This window comes from Manacus vitellinus, unplaced genomic scaffold, assembly GCF_001715985.3.
Source record: "Manacus vitellinus isolate BGI_N305 unplaced genomic scaffold, ASM171598v3 scaffold_6_pilon, whole genome shotgun sequence".
NCBI classification, from domain to species: domain Eukaryota; kingdom Metazoa; phylum Chordata; class Aves; order Passeriformes; family Pipridae; genus Manacus; species Manacus vitellinus.
The window spans coordinates 36,642,242-36,662,642 of record NW_021940750.1 but is presented as its reverse complement, the minus strand read 5'-3'; the positions used below and the strand labels follow the sequence as shown (position 1 = coordinate 36,662,642).

At 39.4% G+C, this 20,401-nt stretch overlaps 1 protein-coding gene across 1 annotated transcript in view; it reads left to right on the top strand.

Moving 5' to 3' along the window:
* Nucleotides 1-20,401, top strand: part of SYNE2 (spectrin repeat containing nuclear envelope protein 2) — a 161,530-nt gene that overhangs the window by 42,200 nt on the left and 98,929 nt on the right. Inside the window, exons 34-49 of the mRNA XM_018082417.3 lie at nt 1,119-1,319; nt 2,261-2,426; nt 3,172-3,284; nt 4,037-4,239; nt 4,605-4,724; nt 4,830-5,118; nt 5,880-6,049; nt 7,396-7,708; nt 8,450-8,614; nt 9,482-9,838; nt 10,300-10,434; nt 11,404-11,562; nt 12,667-12,813; nt 15,699-15,854; nt 16,239-16,504; nt 17,645-19,751. Coding sequence (XP_017937906.3) covers nt 1,119-1,319; nt 2,261-2,426; nt 3,172-3,284; nt 4,037-4,239; nt 4,605-4,724; nt 4,830-5,118; nt 5,880-6,049; nt 7,396-7,708; nt 8,450-8,614; nt 9,482-9,838; nt 10,300-10,434; nt 11,404-11,562; nt 12,667-12,813; nt 15,699-15,854; nt 16,239-16,504; nt 17,645-19,751 — 5,067 coding nt within the window. The remainder of the gene's footprint in view (nt 1-1,118; nt 1,320-2,260; nt 2,427-3,171; nt 3,285-4,036; nt 4,240-4,604; nt 4,725-4,829; nt 5,119-5,879; nt 6,050-7,395; nt 7,709-8,449; nt 8,615-9,481; nt 9,839-10,299; nt 10,435-11,403; nt 11,563-12,666; nt 12,814-15,698; nt 15,855-16,238; nt 16,505-17,644; nt 19,752-20,401) is intronic.

The following is a 20,401-nucleotide window of genomic DNA, read 5'->3' as shown; positions in this document are numbered from 1 at the left end:
TGTCTTTGCCACACTAATTCCTTGGTTTGACTTAAATCTACCCTAAGAGTTTTGGAGGCATTTTGTTGGCTATGAGCAGTGACATTTCATTTGTTGTCTGTCTCAAGCTGTTAGAACCAAACCTGTCATTTTACACACAAAGACCTCTGTCACTTCTGTGCCTTGTTGGGACTTAGGCCTGACCCAGTCGTTTTGCAGGCCTGCTGAAACAGGCCGATATCAGTGATATCTGGCTTTCAGCTACTGGCCAGCAATAAGGCCCAATGGACCTCATCATCCTTTTGTGTTAACTTCACACAGCAAAGAATAAATCCTCCTCCACTGTTCAAGACCATGGTAGCCCTGCCTTGATCCTGTAGCAGTTCCTAAGCATCTGCTTGCAGTATCTCTCAGATGCACCTTGAGCTTGACCCCGTTGGGCTATTTCTGTGTTTATCCTCAGCAGGCAGTGAACTCAGAGGAGTTTCACTGGGTAAAGTGATCTAAGGAGCTTAGGAAAGGACTCAGCAACCTTGTGCTGTGCACACTGTGTTCCTTGGGAACACCAGATGCCCCGAGTCCCTGAGGTGGTGTTTCAGCATGTGGCCGTGATCCCACTGAGTTCCTGCCTCGTGCAAATCAGTGAGAGCCTTAAGGATGAGGTTAAGGACCTGTTGCTCCTCAGTGAATAGTCTCCAGCCACAGCTCCCCACCTCTCTGTTGCCCTTGCCTGTTTTTTGGGTCACTGTGGGGAATTTGCCCTGATGGAATCACTGCAGGGAGGTGTGCTACAGAGAAAGCTACCACCTTCTTTTTCATGGCAGCTGAAGAGAGTATAAGGCCTTAATCCAGCTCAGAGTAGACACTGGAGTAGACCGACAAATAAATTTGTTAATAAAGCAGCACCAGTACATATGCTAATAAAGACAGACTGAGATTATTTGTCCTCAGAAAAGCAGGGCTTAAATACTATTATTTTTCAGTCTGTGGAGTGGGAGCAGAGACAAATTGGAACAAACTGTGATTGAAATGTCTGGACTTTGGATAATTTAATTTCTTTTTATGTCTATCATGGATTTTTGTAATATTCTAGGAATTTAATCCAGTATAATTTATGTATGTTTGTTTCCAATTTTAAGGTCATCAGATCATCTGTTGTGCAAAAAATGGAGCTGATAAAAGAGCTCTTGTCAACGAAGCGAGGGACCAGTGAACTCACCGTGAACACAGCAGAACTGAAAGGAGACCTTGATCTGGCCAAGACACAGATTGGAATGACTGAATCACTTTTAAAAGCTTTATCTCCTTCAGACACCTTAGAGATCTTTACTAAATTAGAGGTAGCATGCCAAAATTATGTGTATATAATTAATTTGTTCATTATTTCTCTCTTGGCCAGGTGTTCATAAGTGTTTGTCCTGTGTGAGTTGTAAACTGCTAGAATAACTCAAGTGAAGAGCCTTGCTTGAATATTCCCTTAAGATGCCAGAAACATGAAAGAAAAGCCTGTTTTCACTGGCAGCTATTGGAAATGGTTAATCCTAGGCACAGCAACATATACCACCCAGGATATGTTCAAGCAGTAGTGGGGATACTGGGCTGTATATTTTCTGAGACTGGGTAATATACAGAGGATGTCTTTGTGCCACCTGAGCCTGCCTGCAAGGAGACCTCCCAGTAAACAACTTCAGCCAGTTATTTGCTCAAACTCAAGCTTCCTGCTTGGAGGTTTAGACTGGCAAGATTTAAACCTCCCGTGGAGCAGTGAGTGGATATGTACACCCTGGGTGTCAGACCACTAGTGTTTGGGGGCAGTGAGATCACAGACATTGGAAGAAAGAGCTTTTAATTAATTCTCCTAGCTCACTCTAAGTTATCTTTCAGCTCACAGGGACTTGACACACAGGATAAGGCATTTAGGGGTGGAATAATGCCTATGGCAGCTAAGGCATTGTAACTTCTGGGTATTATATGCTCTGGAACACACTATATATCACTGTTCACATATGTATTCTGTGTGATACCAAACTATGCATGAGTGAATGTGTGATTATGTATGCATGCAGGGTAATGGACACTGCTCAAGGAGAGTTTAGTGCTTATATCTACCAACTGATTACTTCATTAATGCCAGTGTAATTTAAGAAATTATTTGGACACATTGGCAGGGCTAAACCCTTTTGCAAAACTCTGGCTTGTACTGAAGCATCTCTGTACAGTGAACTTCTGCTTGCAGTTCAAAATTTTCTTTTTAAAAATTGTCCTATTTTTTTAACTTTAGGAGATACATCAGAAAATTCTGCAACAAGAACACCATGTGGCTTTACTCCAAGAAGAGACGGATTGTCCTGATGTGGATGAATTAAATAAGCAGCTTAAATGTGTCACTGACTTATTTAATAATAAGAAACATGTGCTTCAAGATCACTTTATCGATGTTTTGAACCGTAAGCAAACATATTTCACGTTTGTGTGCCTTTATAGGTTTGCACTGACCACCATAATGACTTAAAGGTTATACAGTTAATTGGTTTGAAACTGCTTCAATAGCTCAAACTGCTTCAGCTTCTGAATAAGATAAAGATTTGCAGAAAAATGGCTTTTTATCCCAACAAACCACTCAGTCTGGATCAAAGTATTTTGTTTCTTATTTTTACATTTCAAAAAATAGATAAAAGAAGTGTAAAGCATAATTCAGGAACAAATGTCAGAGTATTTAATTTAAAAAATACAGAAATCCAATGTTTTCATTTTTTCCAGTCATTTTTCACTTAAACTTAGTTATAAGAATAAATAGTGTTATTGCTTTTTGTCTTAAGCAGACACAGAATTGTGCAGTTGGGGTTTTCTGCCCAAAGGTAGTCTCATATTTTTACGTATTTTTAAAGTGATATTAATTTGTGTGGAAATGAGAAAAGTTGCCAGTAGGCTATTCTAGGTCTTGTTTACCCAAACTGCTGTGTGTAACAGACTGTCCCTTCCAAGTGAACAGGTAGGTTTATTGTCAATTAATGTTGGGTAAGAAAAATATGAGCTGCAGGATTCTCAGTCACACGCTCTGTACTGAAAAGCAACCTTTGACAGTACCACTGATAAATACAGTTGTAAACTGTCTGAAATCTTCATGTTAAATAGGATTTTCTTTTACAGGATACAATTAATGAAGAAAATTGGAATGTATCTTTTTTTCAGGTCAGTGCAAGAATTTTAATGACTGGTTCAGCAGCACTCAGCTGTCTTTGAAGGACTGCTTTGACCCCTCAGAAACAAAACCGATACTGGAAGAAAGACTACAGAGGCTAAAGGTAAAGTATTAAAATGTTCTAATTGCTAAAGCTGATTGTTCTTGAAGTTTTACTCTTTACACAGGAGACTATTCTTGGGAGTGAACTCACCAGCAGTGGCTTTGTAACTTGAGGCTGAAAGAACATTTCATGTAACTTAAAGCATTAGGGCAATAAGTGGAATGAAAATAAAGCTTGGTTCAGATGAAGTATTGGTGTTCAAGTTCTGACATAGCTGGGCAAGTGAGAGACAGAACAGTAGCTAGTCAAAGTCAATGAACCTTGACCAAGTCCTTCAGTGTGCAAAGATGCAGAAAGTCAAATATGTACAGAGTAACATGAAATTCTGACCCTCCCAATGGACTCGAATGTAAAAAATTTGCATTCATTTTATTGTAGCCAGATTTTCTCTCTAAGTCAGACAGAATCAAGAGAAAACAGATGGAAATCCACAACATCTGCGAGAAGCAATCACAGTTAAGCAGCAGAAGGAGACGTAGTGATGTCAGTGCTAGATTTGAATACTGCATGCCTGTTTCTTCTGTGTATATTTGTGCTGTAGAGAAGAAAAAACAAGTCATCTACTTCACTTTCTCCTTATTTTACAAACAGCAACTTTTCCATTTGCAAATGGCATTGTCAACAAACTGTGAATTAACATATATTCCTTTTCATGGAAAAAAAATATTGGTGAAGATAACAGGAGCTGAAAAACTCTTGTAACATAAATATCTATTATACTACAGCAAACACATTTTGTGGTTTTTTTTCAGCACTTCCTAACATCTGAAGGCAAAGATAGAGATATCCAAGAGGTTAAAACTTTACTGAATAAAGTGAAGCCTTACTTGCCCAAAGCAAGCATTAACCACCTTAACAGCCATGTGAGAGATCAAGAAGCAGAACTACAAAGATTGATCTCCAAATGTCAGAAACGGGAAAAGGAACTTGGTGCTTCTCTCCAGCAGCTCAGTAGGTAGGAAGCTACTGTAGTTTCTGACATTTTAATCACAAGTGGTATAAAATGATTCATTATTAAACAGCCATAGTGAATGGCAAACAACCCTGCTTTTATAAAAAATGGTATTTATTTAAAGGATAATGAGTGTTTTGTTATATGCTTCATGTGTTTTTTTTTTTCATTTCATAGCAGACCTGTATGGAAACTATGGATAGTGTCAGTGACATGAACTGAGATACTTAAAATACTTGTGCTCTAAGTGTTGCTCGATCTGACACGTGATATTTATGTTACTTGTTCAGCAAAACACTGTTGTCAGCAGGTTTTAGCCACGTAATGCCTCTCATTTTGACCTGACTCTGTATTTATACACACTTTAGCCTTGAAGAAAGCATCTCAGCCTTGGAAGAATGGCTCACTGCTCAGGAGGAAAAACTGAAAGAGATCAATAAAGATGAGACTAAACTTGAAAACTTCTATAAAACACTATTAATGCAGAGGTATTGGGGTTTTTTTGATCTCTGTCTAAGAACTGTCTTCTAAACAAGATTGTTCCATGTTGTTACAACAAGTAGATGTTTATTAATTTTTATTTTATTTTTCAGAAAACCATTTGACTCCATGGCTCAGCTAGCAAATTCCTTGAGGGAGGCTGGGCTGACAGAATATGAAACCATTTCAGAAGCCAGTAATCTTATTAGTAGGTACCACACATTGGTAACACATGTAAGTGGAATGGCAGGGAATACTGAGAGACTTCCAGTGGAGGAACAAAATTATGAAGAGCTTGCCCAGGATGTTTCTTGCTGGATCAAAAAACTTGAAGAGGCTGTTGATAAACTGAGTTCCCAGGAAAATGAGTTGCCATCAGAGGAAAGGATTAATCATATAAAGGTATTGTCTAAAATGTATTCCTTTTTCACCTCACAGCTCAAGCTAATACCAGGGGAATGCTTGATGAGTCAATACCTCCTGAAAGGCACTGTCACTGCTCATGACCTGTAGTTTCATGGCTTATTTGAGGAGGGGCAGGGAATGTTTGGTACTTTTTGTTTGGGTTTTGCATAGGTTATTTCCCACCTAAGATGAGATTGATTGCTGCATCCCTGGGTGAAGCAGCACTGAACTCATGAGGTGCTGGTGGCCATGTGCCTTCCCATCATAACCTGTTCCAGGAGTGGAGAGGAAGGTCAGTAACATAGCTGGGGCATCTGGAGAGCCTCTGCAAAGTGTGTGGCTTCTCAGGTGTCTTGCATGGCTATTGTGCTGGACTGCTCCACTGCCTGGATGGGTCTCTCAGGCCCCAGTGTCCTCTTTAGTGTCTCCTTTCTCTGACTACATAGGATGAGAATGCTGGGATTCACAAGTTTCATTCTGTGGAAATGAATAGTATTGTGACATGGGATTTGGATCAGGTTTTTTATTTGTGAGTACAGTCTCTTGTTATGTAGAGAATAATTAATAAATCAGCTTCATTATTCCAGACTTTCAAGATTAGATCATCTGTTTATGTATCAGTTATGTAATATATTGGAAGAAGAATTCTGTTGTCTTGAACAGCAGTGTGCAAAGTATGAAAGAACAATGGTAATACTTTTTATTTTGTAACCAAAAAATAATTGTACATGTACTACTTCTGCATCTCTTTAATACAGGAAATCACAGCTCTCAGAGAAGAAGGAGAGACCAAAATACAGAATATGGTAGCTGTAGGAGAAACTTTATTGAATAATGAGGAAAATAAGCAGCCAGAGGTTCAGCAGACCATTTCTGAGCTCCAGAAAAAGTGGGAAAGCATTTGTCAGGTGGCCACTGAATATAGCAGGTAATGTGGACTTTGCCAAGAGGCAGTACAGATCATTTACTCCTATATTGACTTTTTTCTCTTCCTCCTGCACCAGTTCCATTGAATTTCTGTTCTTCAGGAGCAGAACAAGGTACCTACAAAAATACTTGTATTTCTGCAATATTGTGGAGGGGCAGGTCACAGTTTGGACTGAATAGTCAGGTGGGGAATAGCCAGAGATATTTTCTGGTGTAGCCATAAATAGCCAGAGAATATTCTGTTGCCTTCTGTTACTACTGAGCACTCAGTAAAAACAGTACAAGTAGCGCTCAGGAAGACGGAGCGTTCTCTGTGTTGGATCCAACAGAGCAGAATGCAGAGCATCCTCTTCACAGTGTGGTGAAGACAGGAGAGGAGGTACTCAGCAGGTCTGAAAAGATGCTCAGGACCTGCAGGATCAGGCCTGTGCATAACAGATGCACCATGGTAACAACAGCAGGGAGAAGCTGGAACAGGAAATGTGGTGCAAGAGTACTTAATGTATGCGTGGCTGTGCTTCATTTGTCATTTGCTAAAAAAATATGTGTCTTGAGGGGCAAAATCAAAACACTTAAGCTTTGCTTTTGTCCTCACTTATCCTGCTGTACTTTACAGAATTATAACCAGAATTCATTTATTTGGATTTGTTTGTGTGGGATCATATTTTCAAATGTTGGCATTTAAGTTCCATCTGGAAAATATCTGGGCTTCATCACTAAATGTGAACATACAAATGTTACTTATGTCTCATTGCATATTTACTGTGGACAAATGCAACCTGTTGACCTGCAGCAGATCAGCATTCATGCTTATAAAGCACACAAATCAAAATCCTGTGTAAAGGTCAGGAAAGTAATCACTGGATTGTACTAACATAACCCATATTGCATATGCTGGTTTTGTTGTCTGTATCTCTAGAACACTCCCCATCCCAACCAATGTGATATGTATCTTCTACAGAACATTCCCTTTCAGGAGACTATCATAAGAAGTCAAAGAAAACAGATTCATAACCATATTGTAGTTCTTAAACAGAACTTCTGCTTCAATGAAAAGCAGAAAAATACAGAGCATGAGCATCACATCTCAGATGCTTGAAACTGTGGGCTTATATGTTAAGAGGCTTAGTCATTTGTCTTGTACTTAAGTCCAGTTCATCTGCAATAACTTCAGTGCTTTTCATCACCTTGAAAATTCCAGTCTGATTAGTTATTTAAAACCTGAACAAAAGTGTTCAGTACACTCAAGTTCATTCTGATGGTCGACTTGTTCACAATTTGACATTTTCTAGGTAATCAATAAATTTGGTTGTTTTATACTATTAAACACAGTATTTTTTTTCTTAGCCCTCGAGAGCAACTTCAGTGCAACAGGGAGCAATATGAGCAAATCAAAGAAGATCTGAAACAGGCTCTAATGGAACTGGAGAAACAGCAACAGGAGACAGGATTTGCCCTTCAACCTGGTTTGCAGGAGAAGCAAGCTCAGCTGGCAAACTATGCTGACCTCCTGCAGAAAGTAGAAGGCTTAACTTCCCAATTTAGTGAATTGAAAAGCCAGAAGGATCATCTACAGGGCCACACTGGGGATCCCTGCTTCACAGAGATGGAATGGTCAGAATTAAAGCACCAACATGAAAATCTGCTCAGCCAACTCCAGGTTGGACCCTCCGTCTCTTTCCTTACGGGATTCTTGGTGTTCCTATTGGTGGCAATTCTCACTGTTTACCTGTAGTGTCATTCAGATGGGAAGTTTATGGGTAAAGCTGGGAGTGGAGGAAGTTCCTCTGAAAAAGGACAGGGAATTCCTCTCTCTCTTTCTTACTGTGAGGAGAAGAAGAGCACCAGGAGCACATACTCACTGCCTTGTGCTCTGCAGAGGGGTAAATGTTCATACAAATGAGATCAAAGTAAGTGTGAAGAACGTTTTGTACCTGTGAAAACATTTTTGGATAGTTAGAATATGAAGCATTTGTTCTTATATTCTCCAAGCCATGGTAGGTTTCCTTCCCTTGGGAAGAATGAATTTGGAAGATATCTCAAAGATGCTTTTCCAGCATCTTGTTTTTACTGGTTTCACCCAGTGTGGTTGCACTTGCAACCTGTGTTGCATTTTGCCTGTATCATCCATTTTGAATAGAAAACATCCTTTTTAGAAGTACATTCTTATGGAATGCCAACCCTTCTACTTCCTGCTACTAATAAAAATTTTGTTTGTGATGGACTCCCTGATGTACTGGGAAGAGAGAAAGATGTTTATGTGGTTAGCTGTGGTTATTTTATGGAAAGCAAGCAAGTTTGTTGTGCTAGTGAGGTCCTGAAAAAACTGTGACAATCTGTGTATGAATTATGTTTGTTTAAGATAATGGTTGACTAGTCCTAGAATCTCCTTGGTTTCTAGACCATCGTGCAGACATTAGAAAGTCGTGTTCAAGAGCACCAGCAGTTTCAGGATATGGTAACAGACCTGAGCACTGAGCTAAAAACTGTCTCTGAGAAGCTTTCTGGTGTTGAAGGTCCAGCAATGGAACAACCATCAGCTGAGCAAAACCAGTTGGAGTCACAGGTATGTTGCAGGTTCTGCATCATGGAGAAAGTGTCCATGCCCTAGAGACCATCCCATTTATAAAAGAGGACTGCTAATGGTGTGACACTGAAAAACTAAGAAACCTTTCTAAAAGAAAAAGTACATATGGTGTTCCTTTTATCAAGATAACTGTAGACCTAAAACCACTCTGAATGAACTGAGGGGACCTTTACTGTTGGCTGAACTGAAGGCAGAATTGTCCCAGCTCAAGCACACAGGCTTCTTCAGTTTGTTTGGTTGGGATTTTATTTTTCCTCTCTGGGCATAATGAGGAAAGAGATCATTAAATTTGTTGTTAGTAAGTGTCTTTAAATTAGCCAGTGTGGAAAGCTTAGGAAAATGTCAGTGAGCCAAGTTCAGTTCTAAGAGGTGTCCTTCATGCATAAGTAGACATCCTTTTGCTCTTTGGCAGAATGGATAACAGTCCTGTAGCTGTGTGCATAGGGAGCTACTGGAAGCTGAAACCATAGCTCAGATATGGGTCACTGCAATTCTGCTTCCTCCAGAATTTACTGTGCCTCTAACAAGTAAAATGGAATAGGAGAGATGTGGGGGGGATTATCTGTTAAGAACTTGGAAGGATCATCATGTACCACACAGTGTGCTATTGGATTATTTTATCGTATTGCTTATAGCTCCAGGTGATCTCTGTACGTAGAAATGGCTGACAAAATTACTGGTTTAGTATTTGACTTTCTGCAGCAAATAGGTCTGCATGTACTTTTCAACACAACTTGTTGTTGACAACAAATATTTATGATTTTGGAGATTGACTTTAGATCGTAGCATTAAGTATATTGAGTGAAAACACTTCTCAAATGAAATGTTTTTTTTTTGTGTCTAAAGGAACAACAAGGACCTCTTAGTCGATATGAAGACACTTTAAAGAAGATTTTGGTTTTAGCAGAAACTGTTAAACAAAACACCTCTTCAGCAGGACAGAAGTTTATTAAGGATGAGATTGAAACACTTCAGAGCGAACACAGGAGTCTGGAAGAAAGACTTGAAAATGTCAAGCAAAAGAAGGAAAATATTTTCAGTGAAGCCCTTGAGTTAAAAGATGAGTTTGGTAATGAAGTACAAATGGAAGATAAGGCAGATACAATGTTGAAGAGAGAGATACAGATCACTTCTGACAACGGTGTGGTTGCAGAAGAGACCCCCACAGAAGTGGTGCTGAAGGAGCCTTTGGAAATGTGTGATGTGAGTTTATTTGTTGACAGTGTAAAGAGGCACCTGTCTCGCAAATATGTTCTGTATATTACATCCTTAATTTCATGGAAATGAAGCCTTCTGTAAATACATGTGTATAATTCAAAGATGTGGAGAAGAACTCCCTTAACTTGTCATAACAAGCCAGTAACATGTATTCAAAATGGCAGTTCTCCATTTAAATATATGATATGCATATAACTTCCTCTTGCCAGGAATTAGAGCAGGTATCCTTGGTCAGAACACAGGGGCGAGGGTGTTTAGGTGAGAAAACTGCAGATAAGCCTCTGCCAAAGAGCTTTGAGAGCTTCTCTTAAACCAGTAAGACTTGTTTAGAACTGCAACGCAGTATTTGTCCTGTTGGTTTTCAACGGTAATAATTTTTACCATTCAGAGATTTAATGTTACAATGTTTATGGTCACACAAGCATATTTTCTATCATTTCTCTTAGGGTCAAGATGTAAATGGAAATGTGTCAGAGAAAGAGAAGCAGAATGATCCAGTTTTGGAGGAAAGCAGTCTCTTGTCAGACAGCCTGTTAAAGGATATCAATCTCAGCAAGGACATATTGGGGCAGGCTGTTCAGGTACCAGACAAATACATTCTAATACATGTCAGTGTATATAACTGTAAGTGTGGCTGTGTGTTCATTAGAAATGTATGTGCAATTCCTTAAAATTTCTAGTCTTACAGAGACATATTTTGCTTATCTGATGAAAGGAATGATAAATTATAATCTTCAGATTACCCCCTCAGCCTTGCTCATGTGAAGTGTGCAAGAGATCAGTGTGATTGTCTCTAAAAGACCCCAGGGCTTGGACCCACTTTTTCCATGATGCAAAACCTGCCACATACTTGTGATTTCATAAAATCATAGAATCACACAATGGTTGGGATTGGAAGGGACCTTAAAGATCTCATTCCCACCCCCTTGCCATGGGCAGGGACACTTTCCACTAGACCAGGTTGCTCAAAGCCCCATCCAGCCTTATCTTGAACACTTCCAGGGATGGAGATTCAGCAGGTTTTGTCACTGTAGGTAGTCAGAGGTCACTAACCTGAAACTGCTGATCTTTAGGGGATCTTTGGGACATTCATACTGTAAATGACTTCATGTGTGCAAAGCTGAGGGAATGATTTGGAATACTCCTTCATTGACCTGACCATTGAGTAATAACAGTACGTGGGAGAGATGACCATCAAAATATCAGAGTGGAAACTGTCCGTACTGGGATTTCTGGAGAAGGTGCAAGATCAATAGTTACCAAATGTGTCTACACAGAAACTTCTATAACAATATTAAAAATCATGTGAGCACTTACTCCTGTTTGTTTTGCCTTGTAACTGTTTGAGTGGTTAAGGTCCTGATATGTTAAACTGATCTGAGCAGGAGTTTCCAGGATACTCTGGATTTGAGTTACCCCAGCCTTTTCCTTTATTCACTAAGCTAAACTGAAGGTAGAGTAGACAGATTGTGGAGTGGGAAGTTTCTTAGCAAACTTAAATTTTGTACTGACTTTTACTGACTGTAAGCATCTTGTATTTTGCAAATCAGGGGGAGGCTGATAAGGAGAGCCCAGGTATGGACAAACAGGACAGGGGCCAAGAGGATGTTCTGGACAGTGCGGTTCTGAGTGGTGAAGCAGAACTGGAAAGACATCAGGATGGTGTTCATTCTGAAGGTGAAACAAGAAAGGAAACTCATCCAGCAGAGGTAACTGGACATGAGATTACACAAGAGTGATGGAATTTGAGGGTACATGTATGCAGTTTAGTTGCAGTGGGGATGATACCACTAATAAATAAGGAATAAATATCTCAAGTTACACTGAGCTAATTTTATCTGATGTGTTGTATACTTAGTATGTGTTAATTCACTTAATCCTTTCCTGTACATTTAAGATTAGGATATAGGAAATTTTTTTTAATGGTTTGCTTAGGATATTGCATTCCAAGGGATATTGCATTCCAAGAGATATTGCATTCCAAGTCACCTGGATGTATTGTGAAGTCTTTTGACCATTTCATTTGAATTCTGTTCTATACTTACGCTTGAGTCTCTTTCAGTTATGTAGATTTGTTATTTACATATTTGCTTTGCATGTGTGAAGCTGTACTTTACATGCTGTGTCCTGTTTGGTGCACCCCAGTACAAGGGGAATTTTGATACTAGAGCAGTGTTTAGGAGCTGGAGCCATAATGAATGGGAAGAGGCCAAGTTTCCATTGGAGATGAAAAGGCTGACAGGGGTCTCAGTGCTGTCATCCCCTCCCTGAAGGGGTGTTGCAGAACTTCTCAGAACTTCAGAACTGCATAAGTTGCAGAACTTCTCAGAACTTCAGTTTTAGCAACTGTATGAGATGCTGAAAGCTGCATCCAGCAAATCCCCAAGTTGCCCACAAGACTATTCTGCCTGGTAATTGCCTGGGAGTCTAACCACAGACTCTCTGTCTACAGCACAGGTGCAAGGAGCCTCAGAAAAAAACTAAACCTTTTAAGAAATACATTCAAGACTGAGCCCAGGAGTACACAGGTCCCTGCTTAGAATAACAGGAACAGCGTAGGTCAGAGTACGAACACTTGCAATCTGCAATTTTTCTAAAAATTTATAGCAGAATTACAGCACTGCTTCTTCTAAGTGCTTTCCTTTGCCATAACCTTGCCCACAGTAAATTATGAGATGTAATTGTGGTTTTCCTCATCTACCTATAATTATGGGCTTCATAACTTTGTCATCTCAAGCACTGTAATTATTACACAGCGAGTTTGATTAGCACTTTTTGATTACTTGTTTCTTTTATTTTTCTTACACCAAAAGGAGAAACCTAGTGATGACAAGAATGAGTCATATAGAGAAAACGTGGGAGAGGTTCAACATAAGGTGTGCCAGAAGAGTCAAGTCCTGGAATCTGCAGCAGCTGAGAAAGGTGGTCTGGGATCTAATCCCCCAGTTTCTGCACACGAGGTATTTATTTATGGTTTATTATTTCAAGCAAAGTTTGCCAGTCATTGAAGTTTTGTTTCCATATGGGCTTCAGCTGAAGCTGTTTTAAAAGAAGAGACAATTACTGTCACATCAAAATCAAGGCTATTGTGTATAGTTCTTATTTATGTCTGTGATAGTTCTGAACTTTATCCCAAGTGCTAGTCACATCATATTTTTCAGTGGATCTGTTCAAAGAGAGTTCAAACTGGTTTTCAGAGCCATCATAATCAGTCTTTATTTTATGATATTTACAGTTTCTCTTTTAATTGTTAATCAATACAACTTCTTTCCATGTTATTATAGTTAGTTGTGCCATCGTAAGGAAGGCAGATCAGAAAACTGAAATCCAAGGATGATCCAGTATGAGAAAATAAATGAAATAAAAAAGGGAAAGGAGAATGGATTCAGGCTGAATTAGTGATAAGGTTATTACTAAATGACTTCACTAAGTTTATTCTTCTTTAAGAGTAAGGGAGTTACATCACAAGTGCCCTGTGACTGCTGATCTTGGGCACCATATTTTTAAACTGAAGGTAGTGCCAGATCTAATCTTCAAGTTAAACCTACAGGCAGGTTGGCAGCTGGCCCATCTGTTGCCAGGTCTTACATGGGACTTGCACATCTACTCTAACTGGAAACCCTAACAAAATTTTCCAGAGATTTTAGGAGTCTGGAGAGGTTCATACTGACTGGAAGCTAGCCAGTGATATTCCAATTTAGAAGTGTGTGAAGGAAGACCCAGAAAACTACAGACCTGTTAGACTAACCTCAGTTCCTGGAAAAATTATGGAAATAATCCTGGGTACTATTGGAAAACATTTAAAGAACAAAGAAATCATCACAGAATCATTTAGGTAGGAAAAGACTTCTTAGACCATCAAGTCCAACCGTTTACCCAGCACTGCCAACTCCACCACTAAACAATATCCCCAAGTGCCACATCTGCAAGTCTGTTAGATACATCCAGGGATGGTGACCCACCACTTGGCTGGGCAGCCTGTTCCAATGCTTGACCACCCTTTCCATGAAGAAATCTTACCTAATATCCAATCTAAACCTCCCATGACACGCCTTGAGGCCATTCCCTCTTGTCCTGTCACTTGTTACCTGGGAGAAGAGACTGACCCCCACCTCACTTTCAGGGAGTTGTAGAGACTGATAAAATCACCCCTGAGCCTCTTTTTCTCCAGATTGAGCCCCCCCCTCCCAGCTCCCTCAGCTGCTCCTTATAGGACTTGTGCTCCAGACCATTCCCCAGCTTCATTGTCCTTCTGTGGACACGCTCCAGCACCTCAATGTCTTTTTTGTAGTGAGGGGTCCAAAAAACGGACACAGGATTTGAGGTGTGGCCCCACCAGTCTGTATCCAGGGAGGCAGTGCCACGGTGTGCAATGAGAACATCATACAAACAAGCAAAACATGTACACTGCAATCCTGAGTTTTTTCTTAAAGTCAGGACACTTACTTTTCTGTGTGTTTTGATGCGTTGATATTTCAATCTTGAAGAGTGGATTTCTTCCTCACTCTTTGATAGCTTAACTGAGTTTGTAGTTTGTCTGGTTACTTCAGCTCTATGGCACTCCAGAGTCTCTTGAGATAAAATGTTATGTCTGAATTGATACAACTGGTACGGATGTGTACACAGAGAAATTGAAAAGCTCTCTCTGATTGACTATTTCAGCATTGGTCCCCTTCAGTTTTGACTGAAAACCACCAAAAGAGTTCAAACAAATGGAACTTTTCTTTTCTGATAATGTGTACTGTGTTCTGTTTGTTTCCCATACTTGGAAGCAGGTATGTTGTGTATAGCTCCTGATCCACAAAGGGACAGATGACAGTGACAGCTTACAAATGATATATGGCTGCTGAGATAGCTGGTTGCTTCCTAGTAAAATAGTATCTAAAGTAACAATACAGTAAGTTTATCAAACAAGAATTTTTTTACTGTTATTCATTTTAGATGTTAGTACCGTGGAGAAGCTCGACAGTCGTGGTGTAGTTATATCTGTGTATTTGTATGCATTCACTCACATAAAGTATACGTGGAACAGATCTGCAGATACAGACAGGTACTGGGGGAAGGGAAATGCAGAAAGATTTTTAAGGTATTGCCATGTGACCCAATTAGCCTGTGATGTTTCACTTATATTCTTGTCTGCAATAGCTGAAGGTGATGTTAAACATGGCCCCACCCCAAGTGACTTGTACCTCTTTTGTGGGAATCAGAGACAGTGCCAGGGACTGGCTCTGGAGTCACCTAATCCCTTCCTCCCCACCCTGATTGAGACATGGCTCCCTAATGCTCTCATTTTACCCCAGATTTTGGATAGCACTTATGCCAGTGGCAGTCATGGCTTCGTGTCGCAGTCATGGCTTCGTGTCACAGCCATGCTGCTTCATGCATGAGTTGCCCTGTGAAGAACAGTTGAAATAATGCCCTGGTGAAGGACATAGCAGGAAGTCAAGGCAGGTGCTGAGCAGAAGGAATGTGGATGTGAAGAGAGGAAGAAGTTCCATGGATATGTAAGGAAGAGAGGGAGAAGACACGACAAACATGTGAATTCATGTAGCAGATGTTGGTACAGGGAGGATGTTATTTGAAGTGGGGATATCAGAGTTTCAGACTTAAAATGATGGGCAGAGGTTTCACAGCTCTCTGAGAAGTGCTGGCAAGCCAGGGTGACTGCAGAGGCAGCAGGTAATGATGGAGGTTCCAGTTTCTGGGTCCAGGCTGACCCACAGAGATTGTGGGAGAAACAAGAGGAGGATTTAGGCATGGTTTAAACATGTGAAGCCAAGTGCTGCAGGCAGAAAACTTGTTGGTTTAGGACCTTCAGAAATAAGAATCCTGTTTTGCATTGTAGGACACAGGTGCAGAAGTGGTTGTCCAGAAGGAACTATTTCCTGGAGTGCAAGTAAACACTGAATATTTTGAAGAGGAACAGAAGGTCAATGAGCTGAAAAAGGAAGTGGCGGAACTGGATATGGTGCTTATAAATGAACAACTGAAAGAGCTGGAGGTATGGAAACTGCAATGCCATTCTCATTGTAATGCAGTGATACACTTACAGAATTCTGATTCTCTTGGGCAAACCGAAATTGTTGCATATAGTCTTATCTGAGGTTTGACTGCATGATTAGTCAGTTTGTCTACAAACACTGTGCCTTGCTGCAAGTATGTCCATGTAAATCCCACAGTTTGTACTGCTCTTCTGAGTGCAGCAGTAGATAGACCTGGGATTACACGTGTGCTTCCATGATATGCAGAGGCATCCATGCTCCTTTGCGTGTGGATGAGCAGGCATATGTCTGTAGGTGAATCAGTATTTAGCTGTATTTTGTGTTGAAAGCTGAAAGTGTTTTAAGATCATCCTTTAATCCCCTCTCTGTGGACTTGATTGTAGGATTTACAAAATGAGCTGGAAACGTGGAAAGCAAAATCTTTGTGCCATAGTGAAGAAGTGATTCCCAATGCAACAGGATCAAACAGAGCAGAGCTGCAAACCACGGAGCCTGTGGTGCCCTGCTGGGACAGGCTGCTCCAAGAAATAGATGCTGTTAAGGCAGTGAAGGAACAACAGTACTGTTTAATTAATGAATACCAGAAAAATCTTTCTGCTGCGCAGTCCTCCATGAAAAATTTGTCAACAGAAAAAGATAACATAAAAATGTAAGTATAGTTGAAGGTTTTGGTTAAGAGGTTGCAGAACAAATGTGGCCCTAGGCTGAATTTTGTGCCATGCTCAGAGAAGAATATGATGTTTTATCCACTTCATTAATATTGGGTGGCAAGAGAAAGCTTACAGGTCTGTATGTTTGTAAACAGCCTTAAACAGAAGCATTTCTGGTAGTTCTCTGCTATCCTTAAGCAACATCTGCTCTCTTTATTCTTTAGGCAAAACAACGAAACGGTTGCTGGGCTAAACACTCATAAAAAAATCCATCCTAAAATATTCTTGCAAAAGTATGGCAGATGTGAAATATTCATTTGTCTTTAAGGACTCACTAGTTCTAATTTCTTTTCTGAGGGATATATGTCTTCACTCTGAAAACTAACCTTATTTGATAGGAAGAATTCTGTGGTGGTAAATAAAGTCTACAGTACCAATTCAGACACAATGCACATGAAATATACTGTTTTGTGAATTAGTCTTCAAAACACAGAACTAGTTTGTACCAATAATGTATCAAAATAATTTGAAAATATTTAAAATTTATGAAATTGTTAATTTGCATCAAAGAGATTGGAAAAAACAGAATAAAAATCTAATCTGCTAAATGTATTTTAGATGGGCATTTCAAAATACTCCTGGAAATAAAAGATGAGTATATAAACTACTCCAAATTAATCTTGGACAAATGGAAATTTCTAAATATTTTTATAACTAAGTTTTATCTTCATTGTCAACCAGAAATTACCATAAAATATTGTTAATTCACAAAGAGATGACTTAACACTATTGTTGATTTTAAAAACTTTATTTGTTGTAACTTTAAATGGGGACTACATTCTATATTATATATATATATATTCTGTATATACTTATACAGAAATTTTAGAGAATATATAGTAGGCTATATCTTTTCTGCAGAGATATGTGGGAATAACAAATGCTGTAAAGATAAGCAAGAAATAACGATATTGCAAGGGTGATTAGGAAATTTGTGAGAGAACATAGGGATGTGTGTGATTAAGTGAATAAAGTGAGTGAATTATTATATTTTAAAAAGTGAAAATAGTTTTTAAAAGCATCTAGTCTATGTTTTAGGAGAATTTATTTTTTTTAAACACTGCTCATGTTTTTGGCAGGGGTCCTACGAACAACACAGTTCTTCTGGAGAAAATTAAGGCATGCATAGAGTCCTTAAGGAAAGAAAGAGATGTCTTAAACCAGCTGCAAAGTCAGCAGGAAATTTTATCTCAGCATTTGACATGCATGGATAAAGTGCTGACGGAAAGCCAAATGAGGCAACTGGAGCACTGGTGGCAACACGTGGAACAAACAGTGCAAAAAAAACACGATCAGGTTGTGGCAGAAATTGATGAATTTAACCTGCTTATGAATAAAGCACAGGACATTCAGAGGCTGATACAAGAACAGTATTTACAAGCAGAGTTACATTCCTCAGCTGCAGGAAAAGCCAAAGACCCTCTAATTTGGACCACAGGGCTACAGGACATTAAACATGGACTTTCTCAATTAAAAAGAAGGATTGAACTGCAGATGAAAAGAATTTGGAGCGATCAAGAGAAGGTGGCTTTGGAGAACTCTATACATGATTTGCAGAGCAAATTGGAAGCTTTATCAGCACAACAAGCTCAAGGGGATACTCAGATCACTGGTCCTGCTCTCATGAAACATGAAATGATGAAGAGACTGAAAGAAAATATTTCATGGGTCAAAGATTCACTGTCCCACCTTGATCAGAAAGCAGCACTTTTCCCCAGTGATGTCAAATCACAGATCAGAACTTGTCAGCTCATGAGCACAGAAATTGTAAACAGAGAGCCTCTGATTCTGTCACTGGATTATGGGCTCCAACACATCCTTCCCAGCTTGGAGCCAGAGGAGGTCTCTGATATGACCTTCCTTTTACAAACATTGCAGAATTCATACAAGGCTCTTGTTTTAAAATGTGCTCAAAGATTGCAGCACCTAGAGCTCCAGCTGGAGGAGAGGCAAAGACTTATTGCAGAGATAGACAAAGTTCACTGTCAGCTTCGAAATGCTGAGCTGCTTGCCAGACCTGACACAAACCAAACCAGCACGTGCTTAGAGTTAGTCAGCCAACAAAACATCTTAAAGGAGATGTTAAAGGACATACAGGAAATAGAAGGGCTTATCTCATCTCACTGCAAAGAGAGTCAGGTCACAGCTGGGGAGCTGAGCCTGTCTGAACAACTATTTTTGATTGATCAGTTAAGAAGTCTGAAGAACAGAGCAAGAAAGACACAGAGGCAAATTCAGAGTAAAATTCATGAAGTGGAAAAAAAGATAGCTGTCTACAGAGAGTTTGCTGAAGGAATAGCTTCACTACATCAGGGTCTTAATGATCTACAGAATGGTGAAATGAACCTGAAAGAAGATGAATTAGTAGATGCAAAGCAGGGAGTGAAGGAGAAATGCAAAGCACTTAAAGAAAAAGTATTAGCTCTTCAGGCAGATTTGTCACAAATAATGAAGTACAAAGAAATCTTTGAATGTGTAGGTCTGAAATGGGACTCACTGCAGCTGGATGAATTGCAAGCTGAATTTTCTAAAATAAAAAGTAAAATTAAAGGAAAGATAATGCACTTTGAGAATGTTGTTAGGGAATGGGATAAGATTCAAGTATTGCTAAATGAAATCCAGACTGTAACATCCACTGTAAGAAAAGAAGCTAACATCCTAAATGATAGCTCTAGCTCTTCTCCTGCTGAGAATGTCATATCTGCAAAGATTCTGCTGCAGACAGTTCAACAAATCTTGTGCTTAACTCAGGAGGCAGCAAATCAAATAAACAAAAATGAGGTCTTTGATACACTATTCAAAAAATCTAAGACAGAAGAAATTAAGAGCCTGGAGAAAGATGTTGAAGAATTGAATAAGTTTCTTCAAAACTTGGTCTCTGGGCTCCAGAGTGTAAACAAGGAAGATACCCAGAATGAAGTAGAAAATATATCCCACATCATAAAGCATATTCAGTCAGAGCTCCAGCAGCCAGTTGTGATAGATGTGAAAACAATGCAGGATGAAAAGCTGCGATGGGAAGCAATTCAGAATATGGTGCAAGCAAATTTTTCTGCTATTAAACACCTAATGGAAAAGGAGAGGGAAAATCAAGAAGAAAAATCTCTTGCTGCTGGTATAGAAACAAAGTTAGAGATGCTGCAAGGTCATGAAGCACAACTGAAGACAGACATTGCTGCCCGTGTTGTAAGTATATTTAATGAAAGTGAGGTATTGACATATGTCTTTCCCCAATAATTAGAACAGGTGTCTGTGACTGTAGCATTTATATTTTCATGACTTATATCCTCGTTTATTGTAATAACTGAATTGGCCTGTGATCATCTCTGCATTGGTGGGTATGATGGGAATCATGATAGAAACTAAGGATATAAAGAAATCAATTGTATTCAGTTTGATTATAACCAATCAGTGGAGATTAGCACAAGAAACAATGATAAAGAGGAGGAAGGAAAAGGTTGTGTTGAAATATTCAGCTGAAGAGAGACTGAGTGCAGTTGTCCTGCAATTATTCTTGGGATTGATTTTAGTTAATGTTTTCAATAGTAACAATGATGAAAAAAACCAAGTTCCTTGTTTCTACTATTAAGAAAATTTTACCAGTTGGGAATGATCAAGAAGAGTAAAGCACAGGTCAAACCAATGTGATCAGGCCTCAGGAAGACTGAACAAAGGAAAGGCAACTGGGATCCAAGGCTTTAACACAAGTATATAAGGCATTGATAAGGTGTTGCTGGAGGATTGACTCGATTCTCAGTGGTTTTGTCAGGAAAGGTTCACTCAAATTGGAACAGACTCTGTCTGGATGAGGAATGTTGAGGGCAGTTAATAAAGCT